The sequence below is a fragment of the Hyperoodon ampullatus genome (assembly GCF_949752795.1).
Source record: "Hyperoodon ampullatus genome assembly, chromosome: 18".
NCBI classification, from domain to species: domain Eukaryota; kingdom Metazoa; phylum Chordata; class Mammalia; order Artiodactyla; family Ziphiidae; genus Hyperoodon; species Hyperoodon ampullatus.
Window position 1 is genome coordinate 55,458,384 of NC_136931.1, and position 24,667 is coordinate 55,483,050.

The window sequence follows — 24,667 nt, forward strand, 5'->3', positions numbered from 1 at the left end:
GCAGCGTCTCCGTGTGTGTCTGAACTGACACCATCCACTATTCCTGGGTCCCCAAAACAGTTGCGGGGGAACAGCATAAAGGCGAGCCTCTCAATAGAGGATAAACTACATTTCCCATCATCCCTTGAATTTGCCTCTTCCCATTCCGAGGCTGCTTTTGAACTAAAGACTGGTGGGTTTTGTCGTTTTTCTTTGGCTTCCACCTAAATTTGATTAAACCCCAGACAGTTATCTCCCCAAGGCAGCTGGGAACTGGACTCACCAAAAAAGGGTTAAGCTCCAGTTTTCTGTGTGTCCCTGGAATACAAAGACTCATCTTCCTACTGGCAGATGTGAGTTCCTCAAGGCTTTCACATTTATGAGTGGGCCTGATTTCACATTTATAAATCATGTGTCCACAGACTCAGTTTCCTTATCTGTAAAATGCGGCTAACAATTGCACATACCTTATGAGTTTGTAAGGCCCCAAAGGAAGTCATAATTAAAACAATGTTTGTCAAATAGCATAAGTGTTGGCTAGTATTTATTCTCACTCTAATGGATGTCTTCCAATTACCCATCCTACTGTACCTCACCAGCTTAGAACTCTTCACAGCAGTTCAAACAAAAGTGGCCCGGGGGGCTTCCCTGGTGACTCAGTGGTTAAAGATCCACCTGCCAATGCAGGGCACACGGGTTCGGGTTCAAGCCCTGGTCTGGGAAGATCCCACATGCTGCGGAGCAATTAAGCCCATGCGCCACAACTACTGAGCCAGCACCCTAGAGCCTGCATGCCACAACTACTGAAGCCCGCGCGCCTAGAGCCCGTGCTCCGCAACAAGAGAAGCCACTGCAATGAGCAGCCCGCACACTGCAACAAAGAGTAGCTCCCACTCACCACAACTAGAGAAAGCCCGTGTGCAGCAACAAAGACCCAACACAGCCAAAAAATAAATAATAATAAAAAAATATTAAGAGGAACTAAAGAGTAAAAAAAAAAAAAAAAAAGAGAACAGAGGCTTGGAAGAAAAAAAAAAAGGCCCAGGCTTCCCTGGTGGCGCAGTGGTTAAGAATCCGCCTGCCAGTGCAGGAGACACAGGTTCGAGCCCTGGTCCAGGAAGATCCCACATGCCATGGAGCAACTAAGCCCGTGCACCACAACTACTGAGCCTGCACTCTAGAGCCTGCGTGCCACAACTACTGAGCCTGCATGCCACAACTACTGAAGCCCACGCACCTAGAGCCCTTGCTCCACAACAAGAGAAGCCACCAGGATGAGAAGCCCACGCACCGCAATGAAGAGTAGCCCCTGCTTGCCACAACTAGAGAAAGCCGGCGCACAGCAACGAAGACCCAACACAGCCAAAAATAAAAAATAAAATTAATAAATAAATAAAATTAATAAATTAATTAGTTAATTAAAAAAAAAAAAAGAGTGGCCCAAACGTCATGCACCCTATCCAGCCTCATACCTTGTCCCTCCCCATTGGTTCCCCAGGCTCCTGCTACACTATCCTTTCATTCCCAAACCGACCAAGCCCCCTTCCACCTTAAGACCTCTGTATGAGCTGTGGCTACTGTCTGTTCCCGTCCCTGACCCCTCTGGCTCAGCTAGTTCCTTGTGATTCTTAAGATGTAGATGAAAAAAAATTTTTAAGAGATATCTTGCTCTGACCCAGCCAACTTGTGTGCATTCCTCGTTCACAGCAGATGAGCATTTTGATTTTTTTGTTGTTTAAGACCCATCCCCCATGATCGGACTGTGATTTCGGGAAGGCAAGTGCTGCCGAACAGCCCACTGCCTAGCGCACAGGACGGGGCACTCAGGCGGCGTCTAATAAGTGTTGGTTATTAGTAAACTGGTGCAAAAGAAGGCACGCTGGGTCCCTTTCTCCAAACGAGCAGGCACACAAGCTGATGAGAGTATTTCATTGAATTACTCACATGCCAGCTTCCCATCGAAAATGGACAAGCAGATGGCGAAGGCTTGGAGCGGACAAAGTGGGAAGCGGAAGTCCATGGTGAACGTGTCTGGGGCTACGCGACCGAACTGGAGCACCAGGTAGTCCGCTGAGAAGGAAGTCAGGAATTAAGAGGAGCGGGTGTCATTTCCCTGCCGCGGGCCTCTGAGCCGCGAGAACTACGACTCCCGAGAGGCTGTGCGGCGCCCTCACTATGCGCGGAATCCTCCGGAAGTGCAGTTTACATGGCAGAGGGCCTTGTAAACTACACTTCCCAATAGGCTTTGCAATAGCGTGGAGTCGGCTCTGCCTAGAAAAACGCTCAAGTGCTAATGGGAGAAGTAGTTCTTGTCCTGCTCCCTTGCCCAGGTAAAACAGTTCCTAGGAGCTCACGGTCATCCGGATGCACGATCTGGAAGTTCTTGACCGAGGTCCTAGTGACGCGACCATGAAAATTGAGCACGTAGGCGCCGCTCTCGTCGCCCCACGATGGGGCTTTATTTTGCAGCAGGACCAGCCCCTGGCTGGCCTCCCGTTGGAGACGACTCAATAGCGACTCCTGTTCCTAGAGGGTAAAGTAGGGGACGTGGTTAACCAACTACCAACCAGCTTTTTTCCTCCAGACGCAGAATTTTGAGTCCCTAGGCTCTCCTTCCTGAAAAACATAAGTCTGACAAAGTCCTCCCGTCTTCATATATGACCTTATGCAATCCATCGGCTCCCTCTCCCCTTAGGACCTATGGCCGGTCCCCCAGCCCTTCCTCCCCATTGACCCAGAGACACTCAACCTTGGCGGACTCACATTTTGTGGCTGGACACTGATTCTCTGGTTCTTGGCGTCGATTCCTGGAATGATCACAGTCATTTTCCGGGGCCCTCGGAATCCCAAGACGTTGGTCTCCTGAGGGTAGTATGCTCCATTTGGCCTGCTTCTTTCTCCCTCTCCACCGTCCTGCTTCACTCTTTCTCGTCTCCCGGACACTCACATAACACACAGCCCCCAGCTCCTCCCTGATCCGAGCAGTCTCTGGGACAAAATTCTTCCTTTCTGGATTCACCCCATTGTCGAAGATGGTGAATTTGGTGCCCAAGACATTAGATCTGCTCCAGGAGCGAAGTGGTCAGAATAAAAATAATAATTATTCCTGTTTTACATTAACTGCTTTCCCATGTCATCTCATGAACTCTTCCGATCAATCCTCTACAAAAGACTCATGTTCCATGTTCCATGTATCCTGTCCCAGCCCCCTCTCTTTCTTTGGTGAGCCATGATTTCCTGCCTTGGCCCTTTAGGAACGCTCTTCCAAGACAAAAGAACTCACATATCCCAGCCCTCTTCTCCCACAGAAACTTAGGAATGCCAGCCACGTGTCTCTCAAGAAGTCAAATGTCTTAAATGCCAGCCTCTGCTCCAAAGCCTTCAGTTCTATTCCCAACTACCCTGGGGTTGCAACTTGAAGAACTACAAAACCCATCAGCCCCCAAGAGAAAAAGTTGTAGGGCAGGTGGAACTTGTACTCTAAAGCCCGCTGGGAAATGTAGTTCAATTGTCCCCTTACCCCCCCCACCCCAACCCCCGGCCCTCTACCACCTGTTTATCACACACATCAGGACTCTGCCCACCTGACTTTGCCCACAAAGTTTTCCCCATCCCGAGATAGGTCTGTGGGGTCCAGGGAGACGAGGTAATTAGAGGTTTTGCTCCTTTTTCTCTTGCGCCCAGCCAGAAGGAAGTGCTGTGGATGTGAGAAACAGCCCATTAGAATCGATTTCTGGTATTTGGCTAGGGCGAGGGGTCCAAAGACAAGGAAACACCATGTCCCCAAGACAGAGGAAAGGGTAATGGAGCAATAAGCGTCCCAAGGCTTGCTGGGAGATGCGGTTCTCACTGAAGGAAGTCATCAGCTGGGTCCTGAATGGGGAGCTTCATTTCACATCTTTTTTTTTTTTTTTTTTTGCGGTACGCGGGCCTCTCACTGTTGTGGTCTCTCCCGTTGCGGAGCACAAGCTCAGTGGCCATGGCTCACGGGCCTAGCCGCTCCGCGGCATGTGGGATCTTCCCAGACCGGGGCACGAACCCGTGTCCCCCGCATCGGCAGACGGACTCTCAACCACTGCACCACCAGGGAAGCCCCATTTCACATCTTAATATCTCCCCCTTATTCCTTCGGCCATTGAGTTCAGGGTTGGGGCTGAGCCCAGGGAGGGGTGAGCCTGACTGGCAGGAAGGGCCTGGCTTTGGAGAATAGGGAAGAGCCTCACTTGGAACATCGCAGCAGGACTTCAGTACGTGTTTCATCGGGAAAAAACAGGTCTGGCACTGAGTAGAAGAAAAGCCTCTTTCTGGGAGAGAATGAGTAATTGAGGAGAAGCGGCCACACTTGAGAGAGGAATGGCCAGACTGAGAGGGGAGTCGCTTGGCTATGGGTGGAAAATCCACGAAGCAAGGGGCTTGGCTCCTGAGAGGCGGGGCCTGTCTCAGCATTGGGTGGGGCCTGATAATACAGAAGGCTCACTGAGGGGCCAGACTTGGATCGAAAAAGATGGGGCCCGTACCTCACGAGGGTCTGTAAGGGGTGGGGCTTGGGACCTCCCGACGGGGCGCGGCCTAGCTTTGAGAAAGGCGGGCCCAACTCCAGAGTGGACAGGGCTGGATTATGGGATGGGGAGGGCCTATCGGGCTCTGAGAGGAAAGAAGCCTAGTGCTGTGAAGGGCAGGACTTGGCGCTGGAGCTGACCAGTCCTAGTTCAATGACGAGCAAGGCCTGGATTCGCCTAAGTCTTTACCTCTCTCAGAAAGGGGCGGGACTTGCCCTTGGGAGGTGGGACTTGCTTCCGAGGCTGCCAGACCGCACCTTTCGGCCGTCGGCCGCCTCCAGGTAGAGATAGTAGAAAGGGAACATGCCCTTGTCTACCCCGCGCTTGTCGCGGCTGATGCGACACTGCACCGTGCGACCGCGCAGCGCTGGCCGCAGCACATACGCTTCCATGTCCTCGCCCAGCCGAGGGCCTGGGGTGCGGGGAGGCGAGCGGAGCGAGCTCCCCACATCGCTGTTGCCCGCGCCGCCCGCGCCTTCCGGAGCCTCGGACACCTCTTCGTCGGCCGCCCATTGGGAGTTCCTCACTGTAGATTCCGACTCCTCTTTCTTCTCTTCCAGATCTTCGCCCTAGCCCACGCGCCAAATTCAAGTTGAGGGACAGCCAAGACCCGCCCTCCCCCCGCCTTGCCAACTAGCGATTGGCCATCCCAGCTCAGGGTTACGCCCTCTCTCGACCAAGTTTTCTGTCTATTGGTCAAACATCTAAGCCACCTGCTGATTGGCCATTACGTTCAAGGGGCCCACCCCGCCAAGCCCTCTTCAAGTGTTGATTGGTCAGCACCATTAGCCTCCCTCTGCAGCCACACCCATTCCACCTACCGATTGGAGAATCCCTTTGAAAGCATTGCCCATTCCTCTAATACCAATGTTCATTGGGTCTAGATAACATATAGTACCGCCCAGATCTACTCAACTGAAACTCTCACTTTCATCAGTAGCAAAGTGAGTGCCAGTTGGCCATTTCTCACCCTTTCCAAAGCTCGCTGCCTTTCGAGGGGCTGGGTTTTAATGTATATGCTCACATCAATTCAAATCCTCTAGATTGATTCAATAAATGGTGCGCCTCTGCTAGCCCAAACATAACAGGTTCCACTCACCAGTAAAAAGGGCCCTTGACTGGGCTGCAGAATTTTAGAGTCCCGTCCCCGCTAGAGTCCGAAACTAGCCCTCCTCCTCCTATGTCCTCATTGCCTGTGCCACCTCCCACCTTGTTGGAGGCTAAGTCTCCATGGCCCCCGTCACCATTCATCCCAGGGTTTGGTCTCGGACTGGGCACCTCGTATTCATCTCCAACATCCTGGGATTCGCTCTCGTCCTCAGCACTGCCCCCTAAGGGGTGGAAGAAGCCCGAAGAAGACTGAGCTCAGGACACCTGGGTCCCAGGAGCTCGGGACAAGGTCATCAGTGCTAGCTGGAGAAGGCCAGAACCCCTGGGTTTCCGACCCCTACTCTCTCTGACTGCTCTGGATCTAAGGACAGAGAGTGGTTAGAGTCCTCTCTTTCCCTTATCCCAGAGGGAGCATCCGGGAGACTGGGGAACTAAAATGGGAGGAGGGAGCGGAGTTTGGGGTGATAACCCAGAGTCCTGTTATTGAAATCGTTGGTCATGTCATGAGAATGAAAGGAAATGTCACCACAGTGGAATATTAAGAAATAAAAAGGAATGAAATACTGATAATGCTACAACATAGCTGAACATTGAAAGCATGCTAAACAAAAGAAGCAAATCACAAACGATTATATACTATATTATTCTATATATGAATATAGAAATATCCAAAATAGGCAAATCTAAAGAGACAGAAATTAGATTAGTGGTTACTTAGGCCTGGGAGAAATGGGGGGTGGGGGGTTGACTGAAAAAAGGTATAGGGCTTTCTTTTGTGGGTGATGATAATGTTCTAGAATTCATTGTGGTGATTGTTACACATCTTGGTAAGTATACTGAAAACCATGGAATTGTAAACTTTAAATGAGTGAATTGTATAGTATGTGAAATATATCTCAACAAAGCTGTTACCAAAAAGGGGGGGGGGGGATTTGCCACATGGACCAGGGGGCCAGATTTCACCCAATGTCCCAGAAATTACCAGATCGTTGGCGGGCTGGCCAACCCCTGTGCCGAGTCCCCCGAGGCTCTTCATAAGGAGCTGGTGAGGCAGGAACATCCTCCAAGGAGACTTCCTCCAACTCGAGATCGGAACTGTCTGGTAATCAGGATAGGGAGGGGGTCTGGAGACTGGGATTTCTGAATACTGGGGGAGGAGAGGGCTGGAGATTCAGACTTTTGCGTGTTGGAGAAGAGAGTTCAGGACCTGGACTCCTTGGTGTGAAGGAAATGGGGCCCCTGGGGGTCCTTTGGAGAGCAAGGACTGAGGCTCCAGACTCCTGGGTTCTAGTGGGAGTGGAGTTCCAATGTATAGGCGGCCCAAGGATTTGAGATTACCTGCTTCTGTCGGCGATACCAGGGGTCCACGGTCGCCACTGCCATCTCCACCGCAGCTCACGGTGCTCAGGACACTGCGGGCACCAGGGCGCAGATGTGTCTCTGGCACGTTCTCCTGAAGGAAAGGGTTCCCGGGGCCTGGGAGAAGGTGAGGCGAGGCCCATTAACACGATGTACAAATTCCGGTCATCTGAGAAGATCCGCCTCCTCACTAGTTTCCGAGACATCGTCCCTGATTGACTGACTACGCAAACCCCCGAGACCCACTCAGAACCCTAACTCTATCCCAAGACTCCAACAAGCACAGCCCTACCGCTAAATTGTCTCGATTCCGCGTGTAAACAATCCCACGCGGGCTCTCCAGTACCTCGGCTCTAAATAACCCAGTCCCGGCCCTCGGGCTTTGCCTACTTCAGCAGTGAGGTTTCTGCCTAACTGCAACCCGGAGCTTTTCCAGGCCCCGCCCCAGCACTTTCTGGGCGGTCCCCGGCTCCTCCAGGCTCCGCCCCGGAGCTCTAACAAGCCCAATCACAGGACTCTTTCGGGCCCCACTTCTAGTTGCACCACACCCCGCCCCCGCGCTCTCCCTGACCCTGCCCCCGAACTCTCACAGGTCCTTCCCCTGGGCCCTCACGGGCCCTGCACTCAGGCTCTCCTGGGCTCCACCCAAGGGTTCTGTCAGGCCCCGCTCTCGTGATCTACAAGTCCCCGCCCCAGCGCTCCGCCAGGCCCTTCCCCTCTAAGCCCTCTAGGCCCCGCACTCCCACAGACCCCTCCCTCCAGGGCTGTGCTCCTGCCCGACCCTGGGAACCTTTCCTCACCGCTGTCACCCGAGAAGCGCTCCTCCCGCTGCCGCGGTCGCCGGGGCCGCAGGGAAGCGTCAGGATTGGCCTGAACCATGAGGGGCTCTTGGCGCTTCCGTCGCTGCTTCATCTCAAACAGCCGCCGCTGCGGGAAAAGGGTGTATGGGCGGGAATGGGAGGGTTGGAACCGGACCAGAAGACATGGGTGAAAGGGGGCCTGGGGCAAGGGGCGTCCTGCATCGGTGGGAGAGTTCCAGGCCTTCAGTCCCTCAGCAACTCCTTCCTTAGATCCAGGAGTCCTGGCTCCCAGGCCCCTCCTCCCCCAGGACCTAGGAGTCCTGCTCTCCAGAACTCTTGATCCTTAGAAATTTTGGAGTCTCGTCACCAAGGTTTGCTTCTTGAGGATCCCAAATTCCTATTTTCTCATTTCCCAATTGCAAAACTTGAGGCTCCGAGAGAACCAACGAGGACCAGGAATCCCAGAGCAAGTCCTGGTGGGGGGGCTCCTGGGGAGGTATGGAAGATGGAAGAGTCGGGAGTGGCAGGATTCCTGGGCACAGTACCTGCTCCTCCAGCTTCTGCAGCCTCATGGCGGCAAGCTCATCCCCCAGGGCCCTGAGAGAGGTGCAGGTTCATAGTGACAGCAAGCAGGGCACCCTGGTTGCCCAAGAGCCCCTCCCCAACTTAGGGTTCTGAACACTTGTGAGGACACAGAAGAGGCAGAACCTGAGCCTGCTCCACCAGTTCTGAAGCTCTTTCTCACAGCACTGGCCTGTCTAGAATCCAGGAGTCAGAGATCCTAGGCCCCTCCTGTCCCAGCACAAACCCCCCCATCCCTTCCTCTTTCAGACCCAGGAGTCCTCATTTGTACCTTCCTCCCTTTAGGTAGGACCCAGAAATCCAAGCCCTCAGGCCCTTCCTGCAAGGCCAATGGTGCTGAACCTGCAAACATCATTATGAGACCAGAGCTGAGTAGGTGTGGGCATAATCAAACTTTGAGTTCCCCCTTGCACCCCCATCTCCACCCCTGCCCATCTCATTTCCCTCACTCACTCCTTCTTCCATGTGTCATTCTCCTGAGACATCCTGGAGAAGCAAAATGAGGAGTCAGGACCCAGACCCAACATCCCAATGGACTCTTCCCTTCAACACCTGATCTTAAGCTTTAAATTTTCCCCTGACCCGGGCAGCCTGAATTCCAGCACCAACACTTGCTAGGGACCCAGCAGCCTGTTTCCAGCTTTTGTCACTATCAGGAGTCCAGGTCTCTCTTCCCCAAATACCTACCTCTCTCCTTCACCCAGGCACGAGAACTCAGGACTCTGGACCCCAAACACCCCATCCCCAGTGATCCTAGACCCCCAGCACCCACCTGCCTAGGATCCTGGAGACTCCTTTCCCTCCTCTCGTGCCTGGAGAGGCTTTTCACATTCACACCTCAGTTCCTTGCCTCTCTGGCCAATTTCTAAACATACCTGACCCTATCTTTGGGAACCAGTGACGTAATCTCTGGGTCTCTGGGAAGTAAGCAGGGGGGAAAAAGAGGGCTTAGAGGGAGGGGGGATTCCCACTGGGACCTGCCCTAATCCCCTCCCTCCTGGCTCCCCACGTTCCACTTCCAGCAAAGCAATGATCCCTGGCCTCTGCTGTAGCCAGGCAGCCCTGCTCCAGGGGTTCTGAATTGGAAGAGCATGCAGGTGTTCCTTAAAGGGACCTGACAGAGGCCGCATCGCAGGCTCGCTCTACACCTCTACACCTCTCTCTTATATAAGAAACTTATAACGTGACCCGTGCCAACTACTACCGATCTGTAATTTACAGCCACTTCTAGGAGAGAAAATAAATGGGAAAACTACAACTCCCATGAGGCGAAGAGGCCAAGATGCCCGCGGAAGTTGACTCATTTTCCCCCGGCCCAACAGGGAGTTGTAGTTCTCTTTGAAAGTCTCCGTTCTTTCGCTTAAAAAGCAGGATATGTGGCGTCAAAAGGTAGGGCTTCCGAGGAAGGAGGCTCGGCTTTCAAGAAAAGGTCAGCGACTTCGACAAGGGGCGGGGCCGCTAGACAGGGCCCCGAAACCTGGAGCCAGCGCGGACCAATCAGGCTGCTGAGAGTGGATCCTCTGCGAGGAAAGTGGGCGCGGCCTAGGGGGGAAATCGCAGAGAACACACCGGAGATCCTAGCCCAGGAAAACGCCCTCTGCGGTGAAGGAGAGGTAAGGGGCTGGAGGGTCCTGGACTCTTGGGTCAGGGGAAAACTGAGTCTCGGAGGACACCAGTACCTCCTGGGAAAAGAGGAGGCTGGGGCCCTGGACCTTTGGGCCTGGGGAAAGAGGGGGTCGAGATCCCGGATTCCTAGTCTAAGCGAAGAGGGTGCTGGAAGCCAGGACTCCTGGGTCTGAGGAAGGAAAGGCTGGAGGCTCGGAATCCTGGCTCCCGGGAAACGAGACGCTTTGCGTCTTGATTCTCGGAAGGGGGCGGGGAGCGGCGCCGGGAGTCCAGACTCCTGGGTCCAGGGGAGAAGGCGGCTTGGGACAGACTTATTCCACCTCTCCGCTCCCACAGACCACGCCGCCATGCCTCCCGCTGGGCCCCGTGCAGCCCTCCTTCTCTTGTCACTTCTGCTGCAGCTGCGCGCTATTCTGACCGTGCCCCTGGAGCGGGGGGCGCCCAAGGAGGAGAACCCCGCGACCGAAAGCCCCGTGAGTGGCCTGCCCTGCTCGCCAGCCAGGTGTTTGCAGTGGTACTACAATTCCCGTGCCCCCGTGGCCCATGGCTGGCTAGGGATACGGCTTGGAATTTGCCTGCCATTCTTTGCCGTCCCAGGGCTTTGACGTGGTGAAAAACTTGGGGGAGGGTGTGTGTGTGTGTGTGTGAGATATCTAAGCCCCTGACTTTGAGATATGGAAAATCAGGTCAGATTTTAGATGAAAAATCTGCATCACCCCCCCACCCCCACCTAAACCTCTTTGCTCTTTTAAGACGCCCTCCCCTCAAGAAGGACTCTGAAAAAAGAAACTACATTTCCCAGTAGCATCTTGAGCAGGTGGTGTTAGTTAACTGGGGTGTTACATCATGGAGCTCATGGGAGTTGTAGTTTAAATTATGATAGGGCACGGTAACTGCTCATTTATTCCAACTTGTGTTTATCGAACACTATGAAACCTTTGGTCTTAGGGAATTTGGAACTTGAAAAGGTCCTCAAGGCCAGTGCCCTGATTTGTGGCCCGAATCCTACAGCTCCCACTAGGAATGGACACACCACTGTCTCTGGAACAAATCATCCCATGCTCCTGTATGACAGGTCCCCACCCAGCAAGTGAGGCCTTTGCTCCGTGAAATCTTTGCTGACACAGGGCAGCTTGAGTCCCCTTGCCTTTCATTCATTCCACACATTTCTTGAGCATCTTCTAGGAGCCAGGCACAGTGCTAGAACAAGCCCCCTGCCCTCACAGACCAGCTTAGTTTGCTGGGAAGACAAACGGCAGGGCCCTCTGAGAATGGACACCAGGGGTGATGGTCAGGGAGGAAGGAAGGGCCATTTGAGCTAAGATCTGAAGTGCGGGGAAGAATATTCCAGGCAAAAGGAAAAGCCTGGGCAAAGGCTGCGTGGTGGAGGAGAGCACAGTGAGTAGATGGACTTACAGGAGGCCAGTGTGGCTGAAACAGAGTGAGCGAGGGGGAGATGAGGTCAGAGGAAGAACAGGGGGAGATCCCACGGGGCCTTGTGGGCCATGGTGGAGACTTTCTTTATTCTGAAGCTACTAGAGTGTTATAAATGTCAATAACAAAAAAAAAAAAAAAAAAAGGCTTCCCTGGTGGCGCAGTGGTTGAGAGTCCGCCTGCCGATGCCGGGGACACGGGTTCGTGCCCCGGTCCGGGAAGATCCCACATGCCGCGGAGCGGCTGGGCCCGTGAGCCATGGCCGCTGAGCCTGCGTGTCCCGAGCCTGTGCTCCACAGCTGGAGAGGCCACAACAGTGAGAGGCCCGCATACCACCAAAAAAAAAAATGTCAGTAACAACAATCATAATAACATTGACAGCTCTTACTAAGTGCCGAGTTAAATATTTAAATATATTAACTGCTCTAATCCTCACAACAGTCCCTATGAGGTGGATACTCACCTTACTTTACAGGTACGGAAACTGAGGCACAGAGCCGTTAAGTAACTTGCCCAAGGACTAAGATTGCCAGACTTAGCAAATAAAGACACAGGACACTCAGTTAAAATTGAGTGGGTTTCAGATAAACAATGAATAATCATTAGTATAATATACTGAAAGTTATTCATTGTTTTATCTGAAATTTAAATTTAACTAGGCATCCTAGCAGTCCGAACAAGGTCACATAGCTAGTAATTGGCAGATTTGGGATTCCAGCCCACTGTGTTTGGCTGAATGACGGCCCCCAAAGATGTCCGTGCCCTAATCCCCAGAACCTATGAATATATGGCAAAAGAGTGTTTGCACGTGTGATTGAGTTAGGTGGAAAAATTATCCTGGCTTATCCAAGTGAGCCCAATGTAATCACAAGGGTTCCATATAAGAGCCAGGCAAGAAAGTCAGTGTCAGAAGCGATGTGATGATGTAAGCAGAGGTCAGAGTGTTGCAAGGCCACAAACCCAGGAGTGTAGGCAGCCTCTAGAAGCTGGAAAAGGCAAGAAAGCAGATTGTTCCCTAAAGTCTCCAAAATAAGCTCAGCTCTGCTGAACCATTTTGGACTTCTGATCTCCAGAACTCTAAGAGAATAAATTTTTATTACTCTAAGCCACTTAAGTTTGTGATACTTTGTTACAGCAGCAATAGGAGATTAGTACACCCACAGCGCCATAGCTGGGTGATCGGCGCCCATTTATCACCTGTGGTGTGTTCCTCAGCAAATGTAATGATAGCTATAGTAGACTGAGTATCTTCTAAAGCCTTGCCGTGGTGCCAGGCTTTTTTTTTTTTTTTTTTTTGGTGCCAGGCTTTTTATCTCTTACTTTTCACCACAGCTCTGAGAGGTAAGAAATTTATTGCCTATTTTACAAATGGAAGAGTGAGGCCCAGGCAGAGGAAAGTGCCAGCCAGCTACACGTGGCAGGGCTAGGACCAGGAGCCCAGGGAGTTTTGTCTGTCTTGTTCACTTGCTGTGCCCTATAGAACAGTGCCTGGCACATGGTAGGGGCTCGTTGCATGCTTGTTGAATGAATGAATGTACGTTTCACTGCTTTCCAACAAATACCAGTGTGTCCACTCTATGGGCAGTGTTGGGCTGGGTGTTTACCCTTGTGGTTTTCATTTCATCTCCACTACAGACAGACCTGGGAAGAGGTAAGAGCTGTGGCCCGGAGGATCAGGCAATTTGCCTGGGGTGACAGAGCACCCAGGGTCTGCTGGCTCTAGAGCCTTTATCCCATGGGGCAGGCCTCCTGCTCAGGGTTGGGGGCTGATCTCTGGGTCCCTCAGCAGGTGCCCAGGGGAGCAGAGCCTGGGTCCTACCTGCAGGGAAGAACCAGAGAGGGACCAGGGCTGAGGCTACTATGTTCATTCTTGTTGCCTCAGGACACAGGCCTGTACTACCACCGGTACCTCCAGGAAGTCATCAACGTGCTGGAGACGGACGGGCACTTCCGGGAAAAGCTGCAGGCCGCCAATGCTGAGGACATCAAGGTGTGGCTGGGTGCGAGCACACTGGGAGGGCATGCATGCTCAGAGGGCAGAATTCCAGAACGGACCAGGTTCCCTAAAGGGGAACCTTCCAGGCATCACAAAACTGAGACTGGGGAGAAGTCACTTCTCGGGGTCACATGGCTGGGAAGGGATCTGGGGAAGACAGAATGTGTGGTTAAGTGTGGATGTGGATGGTACATGCCTCCCAGTATCAGCTCTACCAGCTGTGTGGCCTCCCTTCACTGTGCCTCAGTTTCCCCGTCTATAAAATGGGGGTAATAATAGAACCTGCATCATAGGACTATCCGAGGTAAGACGTGTAAAAGGCATGGATGTGCACAGTGGCCATTCTCAGTAAGCGCAATTTGAGGGCTGGTTCTGCGAGTTCTCAGCATAGTGCTGTCTACACAGGAAGAATTCAAAACACGGGAGATGCTGTCATCACTCACATCATCTCTAACTCTCATGTTAGGCCTCTAGAGGAGCTGTGATTCTCCCCATTTTACAGAGGTGGACACTGAGGCCCTAGTAGCAGTGTTTGTCCTTCCTGGAGGCCTGGGTCTCAATCCCTGGACTGACTGAGCCCAGAGCCCACATCCCACCCCATCCCCCAAGCAGTGTTCCTCGGAAAGGATGCTCACACACACACACACACACACACACGCGCCATGAGGAGACAACACTGCCTGCCACCACCCAACCCCACCTAGACTTCCCTCCCCGTTCGGGTGCATGTTGGAACATCCCACCTGGGGGATCCACCCCGAGTTCTCCAAACACCTTGGCCCAGAGGAAGCCCCAGGGCCTGGGACTGATGGGAGGAGGGCAGCCCTGCTCTCCCCAAAACCTCCCAGCATTCCTTGGGCTCTTGTCCATCCCCATCCACCTGGCCCCCGACAATGGATGGGCATAACTAGAGACTGCTGAGCCAAGCCCATCCCACTGCCCAGCTGAGGAAACGGAGGCCCTAGAGGCCACCCAGCTTGTCCAAGGTCATACAAGTGGGAAATGACATCAGAAACAGTGGCCATGTAGGCAGGCAGGTTCTGAAGTGGGACAGTGGCAGGTTCCAATCCCAGCTCCACCTCACGCTCTTCTGTGCAAGTGGTCACACCCCTCTGTGCCTTAGTTTCCTTCTCAGAAAACGGGGAGGCTCATGCAGCACTTTCTCTGTTGCGGGGAGATGGGGGTGGGGTTGTGTGAATCAGCGATAATCCCCACTTTGAGGCTTTGGTCCAGCCTGTCATCAGCCTTCAGTAAATGTCAGTTGTCCTTGTCACTGGTGGTGATAATCTCAGCCCCATTTTTGAGGTCCAGAATAGGGAAACAGTGTGCTGGGGTCACGCAGTGCAGTGATGCCAGGACTGGGATTTGAACCCAGGCCCCAGGACTCTCACTCTGGGGAGACATGACCCCACCTGTGTCACCAGGCTGGAAACTGGTCTCCAATCCTCACTGTCTGAGGAACCTTGGGCCAGGGGCTTCTCCTCCTGAGCCTCAGTTCGTTCATCTATAAAATGGGGTTGTGGTCAGGATTAGAGGACGGACTCAGTGAGTCCAGCGCAGGACTTGACTCATCGTAGGTGCCTGACTGGTTGAGGTTAACATGACTGGCACTGTGGCCCCTTTGTCCTGCCGCCTCTGCAAAGGCCATGCCCCCTGCAGGCTGGAGAGACCCAAACGAGTGGCTGAGAAAGCCATCTGAGACAGTGCAGGGTGCTGGGGTAGCCTGGAGGAGGGACCCAGTCCGTCTGACAGTGAGAGAAAGCTTCTAGGGAACAGATTCTCCCGAGTGAGGTTTGAATTCTGAGTGGGAGTGTTTGGTATAAAAGTTGAAACGGGGGTTGGGGGGAGGCGACGTTTCAACAGTAGCACTGTGTGTACCAGTGAAGCATCCTGGTACCTTCAGCTGTCTGCTGGTGGCTCCTTATAACTGGCATAAAGACAGAGGGATGGGGCTGGAGCGGGGACGGCAGGGAGGACGGGGAGGCATGGGCAGATGCAGGATCTTGCAGGACCTTCAGTGTGAGGCCCAGGGATTCGGTCCTGTGGGCATTGGGGAGCCACGGGGGTGGGGGACTGTGAGAAGGCGAGGGGTGGGGTCAGCACAATTGAGAAACAGACATAATCCAAAGTGATGATAGAGGTAACTCAGAGAAGGCACCCTGCTCGGCACGTGTGAGTGTGTGTGTGGTGGCGTCAAGGGGGTTGTCGGGGATTCTTCCAAGGGAGGTGCCATCTGCTCTGAGTTTATTTTGCTTGTCTGTTTTAATTTTATTGAGATATAGTTGGTTTACAATGTTGTGTTAATTTCTTCTGTACAGCAAAGTGACTCAGTTACACATATATGTATTCTTTTTCCTATTCTTTTCCATTATGGTTCATCACAGGATATTGAATAGAGTTCCCTGTGCTACACAGTATGCTTTGAGCTTTGAAGGAGTGTGAGGACCTGGTTAGGCTTGGAAAGCAGTGACAGGGAGAATCCCAGGCAGAGGGACCGGCATGTGTAAAGGCCTAGAAGTGGGAAAGAGCCGTGAGCCATGAGCATGATCTGATGAGTGACGGGAAATAAGAAGGGCCTCCAATGCCAGGCTGAGGGGCTGGAATCTTGTCTCGGGGCCTCTGGGGGGCCCCAGGAGGCATCAGAAAGCTGGTAGAAGGCTCCAGAGAGGGCAGCCTGGTTTGTGTCCCCTCTCTCCCGGGCAGAGCGGCAAGCTGAGCCGGGAGCTGGACTTCGTCAGCCACCATGTCCGCACCAAACTGGATGAACTCAAGCGGCAGGAGGTGTCCAGGCTGCGGATGCTGCTCAAGGCCAAGATGGATGCCCAGCAGGAGCCCAGTAAGCAGGCCAGTGGGGTGGGCAGGGCCGGTGGGGTGGGTGGAGCTGGCGACGTTGGGGGTCATGGGGCAGCCTCCCTCCCCGGCCTCCAGGTGATTTTGGCAGGTGGAGCCAACTGGGGCCTCATCCTCTCCACCCCTGTAAACTCTGCATGGAAGATTGATCGAGTTTTCTTCCTAGCACAATCTACTATTAACATCACTCGGGAGATGTTAGTCATCTTAGTTGCTTGGGTGGTTTTTGATGTGTTTTTAATTTTTATTTTAAAAATCAGGGTCATTTAAAATTTTGATGTCACTTGAAACTTACAGAAAAGTTGCAAGAATACTACCAAACACTCTCAAATACCCTTAGCCCAGATTCTGTCATTGTTAACGTTTGCTCCATTTACCTGTAGTTCACATTTGCGAGTTCCTTGCAGACACCGTGTTCCTTTAGGCCTAAATATTTCAGTGTGATTTTTCTCAGAACAACAATGTTCTCCTACAATACTATAGTACAGTGATCAAAGTCAGCAAGTTCAACAGGTTACACTGTATTTTTCCTTGCTTACTTATTCTTTCTCTCCCCCACTAGAATGATTCTAATTTCCTGGCATTTATATGTGAGGCTATATTTTATAGTCTAATTGTATGGCTAAAAAAGAAAAACAAAGAAAGAAAAGAAAAAAAAATGTGCCTGGCAGAGGGAGATTTGAGTGGATGTAAATTCCAAGATCCCATCTTATTTCTAACATTCCTAGATATAGTTTCTTGGAGCATGCGTCTAGACCATGCTATTCCTTTTAAATGACTTTATTGAGATATGATTCGTATACCAAACAATTTACCCATTTGAAGTGTACAGTTCAGTGATTAGTATATTCACAGGTATGTGCAACTATTATCAAAGTCAATTTTAGAACACTTTTATCACTCCAAAAAGAATCGCTAGACCATGTAACTATTACCCCTCTATTCGCCCCCGCACCCCTGGCAACCTACTTTCTGTCTCTATAAATTTGCCTATTATGGACATTTTGTATAGATGGAATCATACGATAAGTGATCTTTTGTGTCTGGCTTCTTCTAGTGTAATATTTTCAAGGTTCATCCACACTGTAGCATGTATCACTGCTTTATTCCTTTTTAGGGCCAAGTAATATTCCCTTGTCTGGATCTACCATATTTAGTTTGTCCATTCATCCATTGATGGATATGTGTTGTTTGCATCCATTGGCTACAATGGACCATGCTGTTTTACTTATTGTAGCTTTGTGGGATATTCTGGTACTGCTGGGGCACCTTTTGGCTCGTCACTAAGTGTAAGAACAATCCTATTTTATTGAGATTTACCTCCAGCTTCTTTCATCTCCTGACCCCCTTGAGGCTCCTGTGTTACAGATGGGGACCCTGAACGTTGGTAGATGGTGCTAAGGGTCAGTAAGAGAGCTGAGCTTTGTTTTCATTCCTATCTGATGCCTCTTATCCATTGATCAAGTATGTCTTGAGTTCTACTCTGTGCCAGGCACTGAGCAGGGTGCTGGGGCTCTAAGGTGACCAGACGGGCATGGTCTCCGGCCCCCTTCTGCATAACCATCCATGCCTTCTCTGTCTTGCTGTTTTAATTACTACAGTTTCGGAGTCTGACTTGATCTCTGGTAAACTGGATGTTCCCTTGTCATGAATGAGAAAGAATCCCTCCCATCAGTTGGTTGCTTATTACATCCCATACGCTAAGCTATGTACTTCAACTTTTGTCCCTTCAACAACTCAGGAATCTCCAGAATCTGACTACTTCTCTCCACATCCATTGCTGTCACTGGGTTCCACTTGGATCAGCGCAGTCTCCTCCTCCCTGGGCACCCTGCCGCCGCCCTTGCTTTTCCCACTATTACCCGTAGAACAGCCATTCTTAACAGAATCCTGTTAATATCTGGATTCATTTCCTGTGGCCACTGTAACAAATCAGCAACAACTTAGTGGCTTAAAACAACACACACTTATTCTCTTTACCTTTTGGAGATCAGAAATCCAAAATCAGTTTCACTGGGCCAAAATCAAGGTGTCAGCAGGGCTCTGTTAGTTCTGGAGGTGCTATGGGGAGGAATCTGTTTCCTTGCCTTTTCCAGCTTCCAAAGCTTCATTCCTAGGCTGGGAACCTCTTCAAATCTAGCAGCATAGCGTTTTTCTACAGTCATCACATGGCATTCTTCTGTAGTCACATCTCCTGCTGCTTCCCTCTTACAAGTATTACATTTAGCCCCCTTCCCCAGTTAATCCAGGGTCATCTCCCCATCTCAAGATCCTTAATTTGATCACATCTGCAAAGTCCCTTTTGCCCCATGAGATCACATATTCATAGGTTCCAGGGATTCAGATGTGGACATCTTGGTGGGGGGGACCTTTATTCAGCCTATCACAGCAGCCAGTTCAAATCCTGTCCCTCCTGTGCTCAGAACCAGCCATGGCTCCCCAGTGCCCTCAGGATCAAGTCCACACTCCTTGCTAGTTGGAGGCCAAGCTGAGCCCTGCCATGCCCGTCCCAGCCCCTCCCTTCACATGTGTGCCCTCTCACCTGACCCTCTGGCATCAGCATTTTTAGTACAGAGGGTGACACATCTTTCTCACCTTGGGACTTTTGCCTGTGACATTCTTTCTCAGGGCTCTTGGCATGGCCAATGGAGCTTCGGTCTCAGCCCAGATGTTGCCTCCCTCGTCCTGCCCTGACCATCCTGCGTGAAGAGTCTTCCATTTGTTTGAGTCCTTTGCGGTCGTGTGTTTGTCCCTTACTCACCTGTCTGGTTCCTGCTGTGTCCACAGTGCTAGGCACAGGGTCGGGCCCAGAGTACGGCTCAGCACATATCTGTGGCATGAGTAACAAATTATGAGACTTGATCTGTGCGTGTCTCCTGGGTCTGTCCCTCCTCTGGGCTCACCCAGGCCCAGAGCTGCCGCCACTACAGCCTGAGTCACCTGCATTCCAGCTGCCTGTGTGTGTGCCTTTCACGCCCACCAGCCCAGGAGCCACTGGAGCCTCAGGCCTGGGTCTGATTCACATGGGGGCCCCCAGGAGGCCTCTCAAGATGTGTGTCCAGTGGATGAGTGGGTGCCAAGTGTGTCCTGCTCTCTCCCTCTCTGCCGGGAAACTCTCATACAAGGAGGCTGCATTACTTTGCTAGGGCTTCTGTAACAAAGTACCACAGGGTGGCTTAAACAGTAGGCATTGATTGTCTCACAGTTCTGGAAGGCAGAAGTCAAAAATCAAGGTGTCAGCAGGGGGTGGTTCCTTCTGAGGGCTGTGCGGGAGAATCTGTTCTGGGTCTTTCTCTTTGATTTGGAGATGGCCACTCCCCCCCCACCCGCCCCCGCCATGTCTATTCACGTTGTCTTCCCTCTGTGTGTGTCTCTGTGTCCAAATTTTCTCTTTTTATAAGGACTCCTGTCATATGGGATTAGGGCTCATCCTCATGACCTCGTTTTAACTTGCTCACCTCTGTAAAGCCCCTCTCTCCAAATAAGGTCACATTCTGAGATACTGGGGGCTATCAACCTCCCTGTGAATTTGGGGGCACGCACTTCAACCCATAACAGAATTAAGTGTCATGTGCTCTGGAGCCCAACTAATCCTCACTCTGCCTCTTCCTAGATGGTGACCTAGACGTCAGTTCCCCTCTCTGGGCCTCAGTTTTCACATCCATAAAATGGGATAATCACAGAACCTATGTGAGATTTTTGTGAAAAGTAAATGCATTAATATATTTAATATGTTTAGAGCAGGGCCTGGCACATAGTACATGTTTGATACATGTTGGTTATCATCATGGTTATTATTATTTTCAGCATCAGACTCAGTTGTGGCATCACCTCCTCCAGGAAGCCCTCCCTGATTGCTCCAGGCTCATTCAAGCCATCCTCTGTGGGCTTCTCCTGTGCCCTCTGTGACCTCCTTTAGAGCACATCCAGCCCAGGATAGTTTTTGTTTGGTTTTTTTTTGCCATGCTACGTAGCTTGTGGGATCTTAGTTTCCCAACCAGGGATCGAACCGGAGCCCCCGGCAGTGGAAGCGCTGAGTCCTACACTGGACTGCCAGGGAATTCCCGCAGGATAGGGATTTTGAAAGAAAGAACGTTCCATGAGTTGTTCATTCCCCCCCACAACCAACCCTGTCTTCCCTCTCATCCAGATGTACAGTTGGATCACCTGAGCCTCCTGAAGCAGTTTGAACACCTGGACCCTCAGAATCAGCACACATTCGAGGCCCGGGACCTGGAGCTGCTGATCCAGACAGTAGGTTGAGGGGGACCTGGGGGCAGAGGACCGAGGGAAGCTTTGTAGAGGGGGAGAAGGGAGCAGAGGCTGGGATGTGAGACCACTCACCCCTGCCTGGTGTTCTCTGAGGCCAGCGGCTGCAGAAGGGCTGGTTGTGCCTAAAAACCTTCCCCAGATTCTCTACAGGAAAGCCGAGTTGTGTGCGTGTGTGTCGGGGTCCGGGGGTTGGCTCCACTCACACCTGGATTCAAATCCCTCCCCTGTGACTGGGGGCAGGAATTCCCTCTGTGTCCTTGCTGTAGGCAGAATAATAGCCCCTCAAAAGACATCACATGCTGTCTGCGGAACCTCTGGCTCTGTGACCTGATGTGGCAAAGCAGACTTTGCAGTTGTGAGTAAGCCGAGGAGCTTGAGATGCGGGGGATGAGCCTGGGTTATCCAGGTGGACCCTAAGTGTCATCACAAGGGTGCTTGTAAGACGGATGCAGGGAGTTCCCTGGTTGCCTAGTGGTTAGGATTCTGGGCTTTCACTGCCAAGGCCCAGGTTCAGTCCCTGGTTGGGGAACTGAGATCCTGCAAGCCATGTGGTATGGCCAAAGAAATTAATAAATAACATAACATAACATAAAATTTAAAAAGAGGGAAGCAGAGGGAGATCTGACTACAGTAGAGGGCGGCAGTGTGACGACCAAAGCAAGGTGGCTCTGCTGCTGACTTTGAAGATGGATGAAGGGGCCACAGGCACGTATGCAGCTCTAGAAACTGGAAAAGGCAAAGAAGAGGGTCCTCTCCTAGAGTCTCCAGAAGGAGCACGTCTCTGCCAACACTCTAATTGCAGCCCAGTGAAACTGATTTCAGACCCTGGCCTCCATGCTGTAAGATGATGAGTGTGTGTTAAGCCACGATAAATAATAATTTGTTAGAGCAGCACAGGAACAAATGTAGTCTTCATGTGAGAAGTAGGATCTACAACTCTGCCTCGTGGGGAAGGCCAAGTTCGGGGTTGGGGAGTGGCAGGGGGTGCTCAGGTCTGCCCCTGCCTCTTCCCTGCTCACATCCCTTCTGTAGCTCCCCAGCACCCCCAGGACAGAACCTACCTCTCTCTGCCTGACTTGAGCCTCAGCCTGCTTTTCTGGCTGACTGGAGCTCCATCTAGTGGCCACGAAGATAATAGCAGCCATTTGATTGAGTCCATGCCTGACCTTCGTCCCCGAGAGATGGTTCTGCCGCTTATTTCCAGAACATTCCAGAAACTGTTCGCTTTCCTGCAGCCGCTCTGTCATTCTCCTGGTCTCAACCCCAGAGATGGGCTCCTTGCTTCTGCCTTCCACACTCAACAGCAGGGTTTCTCAACTTGGCACTCTTGACACTTGGGGCTGGATAATTCTTTGCTCTGGGGGCTGTTTGTGCATTGTATGATATTTAGCAGCATCCCTGGCCTCTACCCACTAGAAGCCAGTAGACCCCTAGTTGTGACAACCAACGATATCTTCAAACATTGACTGCTGTCTCCTGGGGACCGCAGTCACCCCAGGTTAAGAACCTCCGTCTGTTCCCCACACAACAGCTGTATTGGTTTTCTATTGCTGCCATATAACAAATTACCACAGATTCAGTGACTTAAGACAACAGAAAGCTGTCCTCTCACAGTTCTGGAGGCCAGAAGTTGAAAATCGGTATCACTGGGCCAAAACCAAGGTTTCCTTAGAGGCATCTGCTTCTTGCCTCTTCCAGCTTCTGGGGGTTGCCAGCATTCCTTGGCTTGTAGACACATCACTCCAGTCTCTGCCTCCACCATCACATGGCATTCTCCCTGTGCCTCTCTGTGTCTTCTCTGTAGCCTTCTTGTAAAGACACTAGCCATTAGAATTAGGGCCCACCCTATCCAGTAGGACCTCATCTTAGCTAATTACATCTGCAAAGATCCTGTTTCCAAGTAAAGTCACATTCTGAGGTTCTGGGTGCACATGAGTTCTGGGGGGACCCTATACAACCCAGTATAGTATGGTTATCACCATTTTCCAGAGGCAGAAACTGAGGCACAGAGAGAATGAGTAACTTGCCCAAGGTCACACAGCTAGCAGGATTTGTTCACATGGCAGAGCCTAGATTTGAACCCTGGGCAGAATAATTAGAGACCTCATGTTGTTTACCCCCTAGCTGTACTGCTTTCCATATTAAGTCACCTCATGTGCTGTTCCTTATTATTTATTCCTCCAAGATCTTGAGATTGTGGAGGACTTGAAAGAAGTGAGTTAAAGTTGCTATTGTGTAACCATCTTCGTCTTTTGACCAAAGAGAGGAGGCTATGTATCATGGGACAAAAGTGACATCGGGACATAAGACCCAGCACACGTGGAAGTTGGGCCAGGTTCAGAGCCAAAGGCCTGGCATTCGGAGTTTGGAATTAGGGGCTGGGCATAGAAGTAAGGTGAGAGTGACCGTCTGCCTTTCCCCAGGCCACCCGGGACCTTGCCCAGTATGACGCAGCCCATCATGAAGAGTTCAAACGCTACGAGATGCTCAAGGAACACGAAAGACGCCGTTATCTGGAGTCCCTGGGAGAGGAACAGCGAAAGGAGGCAGAGAGGAAGCTGGAAGAGCAACAGCGCCGGCACCGAGAACACCCCAAAGTCAATGTGCCTGTAAGGACCCCCATTCATGCCTACCCCCGCAACCATGTCCAACTTTCCGAACAAGAAAGTAGCTGAAAAACTATAACTCCCAGCAGACCTTGAGGCAAAAGGCCCCTTTTAATATACCCAGCTACCTCAAGGGCCTGCTGGGAGTTGTAGTTTTCTTGCTTGAGGGGAATGACATTTGAGGGGTGGGGGTAAAGTGTTCTCTAGCTTTATCCTATGGGACCCAGACCTCTTGCTCATGAGCCCCCGGCTCTCCCTTCCACAGGGCAGCCAAGCCCAGTTGAAGGAGGTGTGGGAGGAACTGGATGGATTGGACCCCAACAGGTTTAACCCCAAGACCTTCTTCATACTGCATGGTAAGGTGGAGAGGGAGTCCCAAGACCCAGGCTAATGCTGAGGCTCTGACCTTTCTGGGGCCTGAATGCTAAGAAGCGGTCTCCCTAACTCACGGGGCTTAGGGAGGCCAAAGAGGTCTGAGCCCCTCTCCCCTGGTGGTCTAGAAGGCCCTATCCATCCCTGTTGTTTGGAATACGGTCTTCCATGGAAGAGCTCGTCCTTTTTTCTGGGATACACCAGGCCTCTGGGTTCTAAGAACTGACTGGTGTCCCTAACTGAGCAAACCAGGCTTGGCTAGGCCTGGGCCCCCCTCCCATGGCAGCCCAGAAGCCCCGGTCGCTTCTGGGGTTCCTGTCACTAAGCAGGGGTTGCTCCCTAGTAACCAGGCCTCCACGGACCCGGGAAGCCCCTTCTCCATGGTGATTCAGGGGCATGGTCCCCTTCATTTTCTTCCTGTCTGGAAACATCACCTCTATGTCCAGCCTCTAATTCCAGTCTCCAAATGCCAGGCGTTTTGCTCTGAATCTGGGTCTTATGTCCTGATGTCACTACTTTTTTTTTTTTTGCACCGTGCGACTTGCGGGAGCTTAGTTCCCCGACCAGGGACCGAACCGGGGCCCTCGGCAGCGAAAGTGCGGAGTCCTAACTGCTGGATCACCAGGGAATTCCCCTGATACCACTTTTTGCCAGGCCCCCTCAGGTGTGCCCAGGAACCCGAACCAAATGCTATAGCCTGTCACCAGAGCTTAGCAGGGTCTGATTCATTCATTCAGCAAATGTTTACGAAGAGACCTCTAAGGACCAAGCTTCACGGAGACCCTGTGTATACAGCTGTGAACAAAGGAAAGTCCCCCTGGCATCACAGAGCCAGTGATCAGGCAAACAGATAATTCTGTAGTTCAGTGAATCTAAGTGACCATTGGAACATAAGATGAACACTTGAACACTTGAATTTTACATAAACTGCCCATTAAACTAACACATCATCGATGATAAGATGCCTCCCAATTTTATGGATCATAAAATATGGGGAGAAAAAAAGTGCATCTTAGAATCAGTGAAGTAGGTTCTATAGTAGATGATCAGGTAGTCACATTACCATGGAAAGGAGGAAGTGGGATTAAAGGTCTAGAATGATGATTTTATATAGCCTGGTCT

General features: G+C 51.7%; 2 protein-coding genes across 2 annotated transcripts in view; one reads left to right on the forward strand and one right to left on the reverse strand.

The window, feature by feature from the left end:
- Positions 1-1,906: 1,906 nt before the first annotated feature.
- On the reverse strand, positions 1,907-8,916 carry TULP2 (TUB like protein 2; the record flags this gene model as incomplete). The annotated part of the gene is made up of 12 exons (XM_079723463.1): positions 1,907-2,049; positions 2,334-2,505; positions 2,743-2,841; positions 2,927-3,041; positions 3,564-3,676; positions 4,796-5,107; positions 5,748-5,869; positions 6,631-6,747; positions 6,987-7,124; positions 7,808-7,934; positions 8,353-8,404; positions 8,843-8,916. 12 exons carry the CDS (start codon positions 8,914-8,916, stop codon positions 1,916-1,918), a joined length of 1,575 nt encoding a protein of 524 aa, XP_079579589.1. The 3' UTR covers positions 1,907-1,915.
- Positions 8,917-9,951: 1,035 nt separating this feature from the next.
- NUCB1 (nucleobindin 1) overlaps positions 9,952-24,667 on the forward strand; it is a 15,869-nt gene continuing 1,153 nt past the window's right edge. Inside the window, 8 exon segments of the mRNA XM_079724123.1 lie at positions 9,952-10,002; positions 10,352-10,492; positions 10,495-10,529; positions 13,332-13,439; positions 16,149-16,281; positions 20,446-20,549; positions 22,991-23,176; positions 23,439-23,529. Of these exon segments, the coding sequence (XP_079580249.1) occupies positions 10,363-10,492; positions 10,495-10,529; positions 13,332-13,439; positions 16,149-16,281; positions 20,446-20,549; positions 22,991-23,176; positions 23,439-23,529 (787 nt within the window). The 5' untranslated portion in view covers positions 9,952-10,002; positions 10,352-10,362.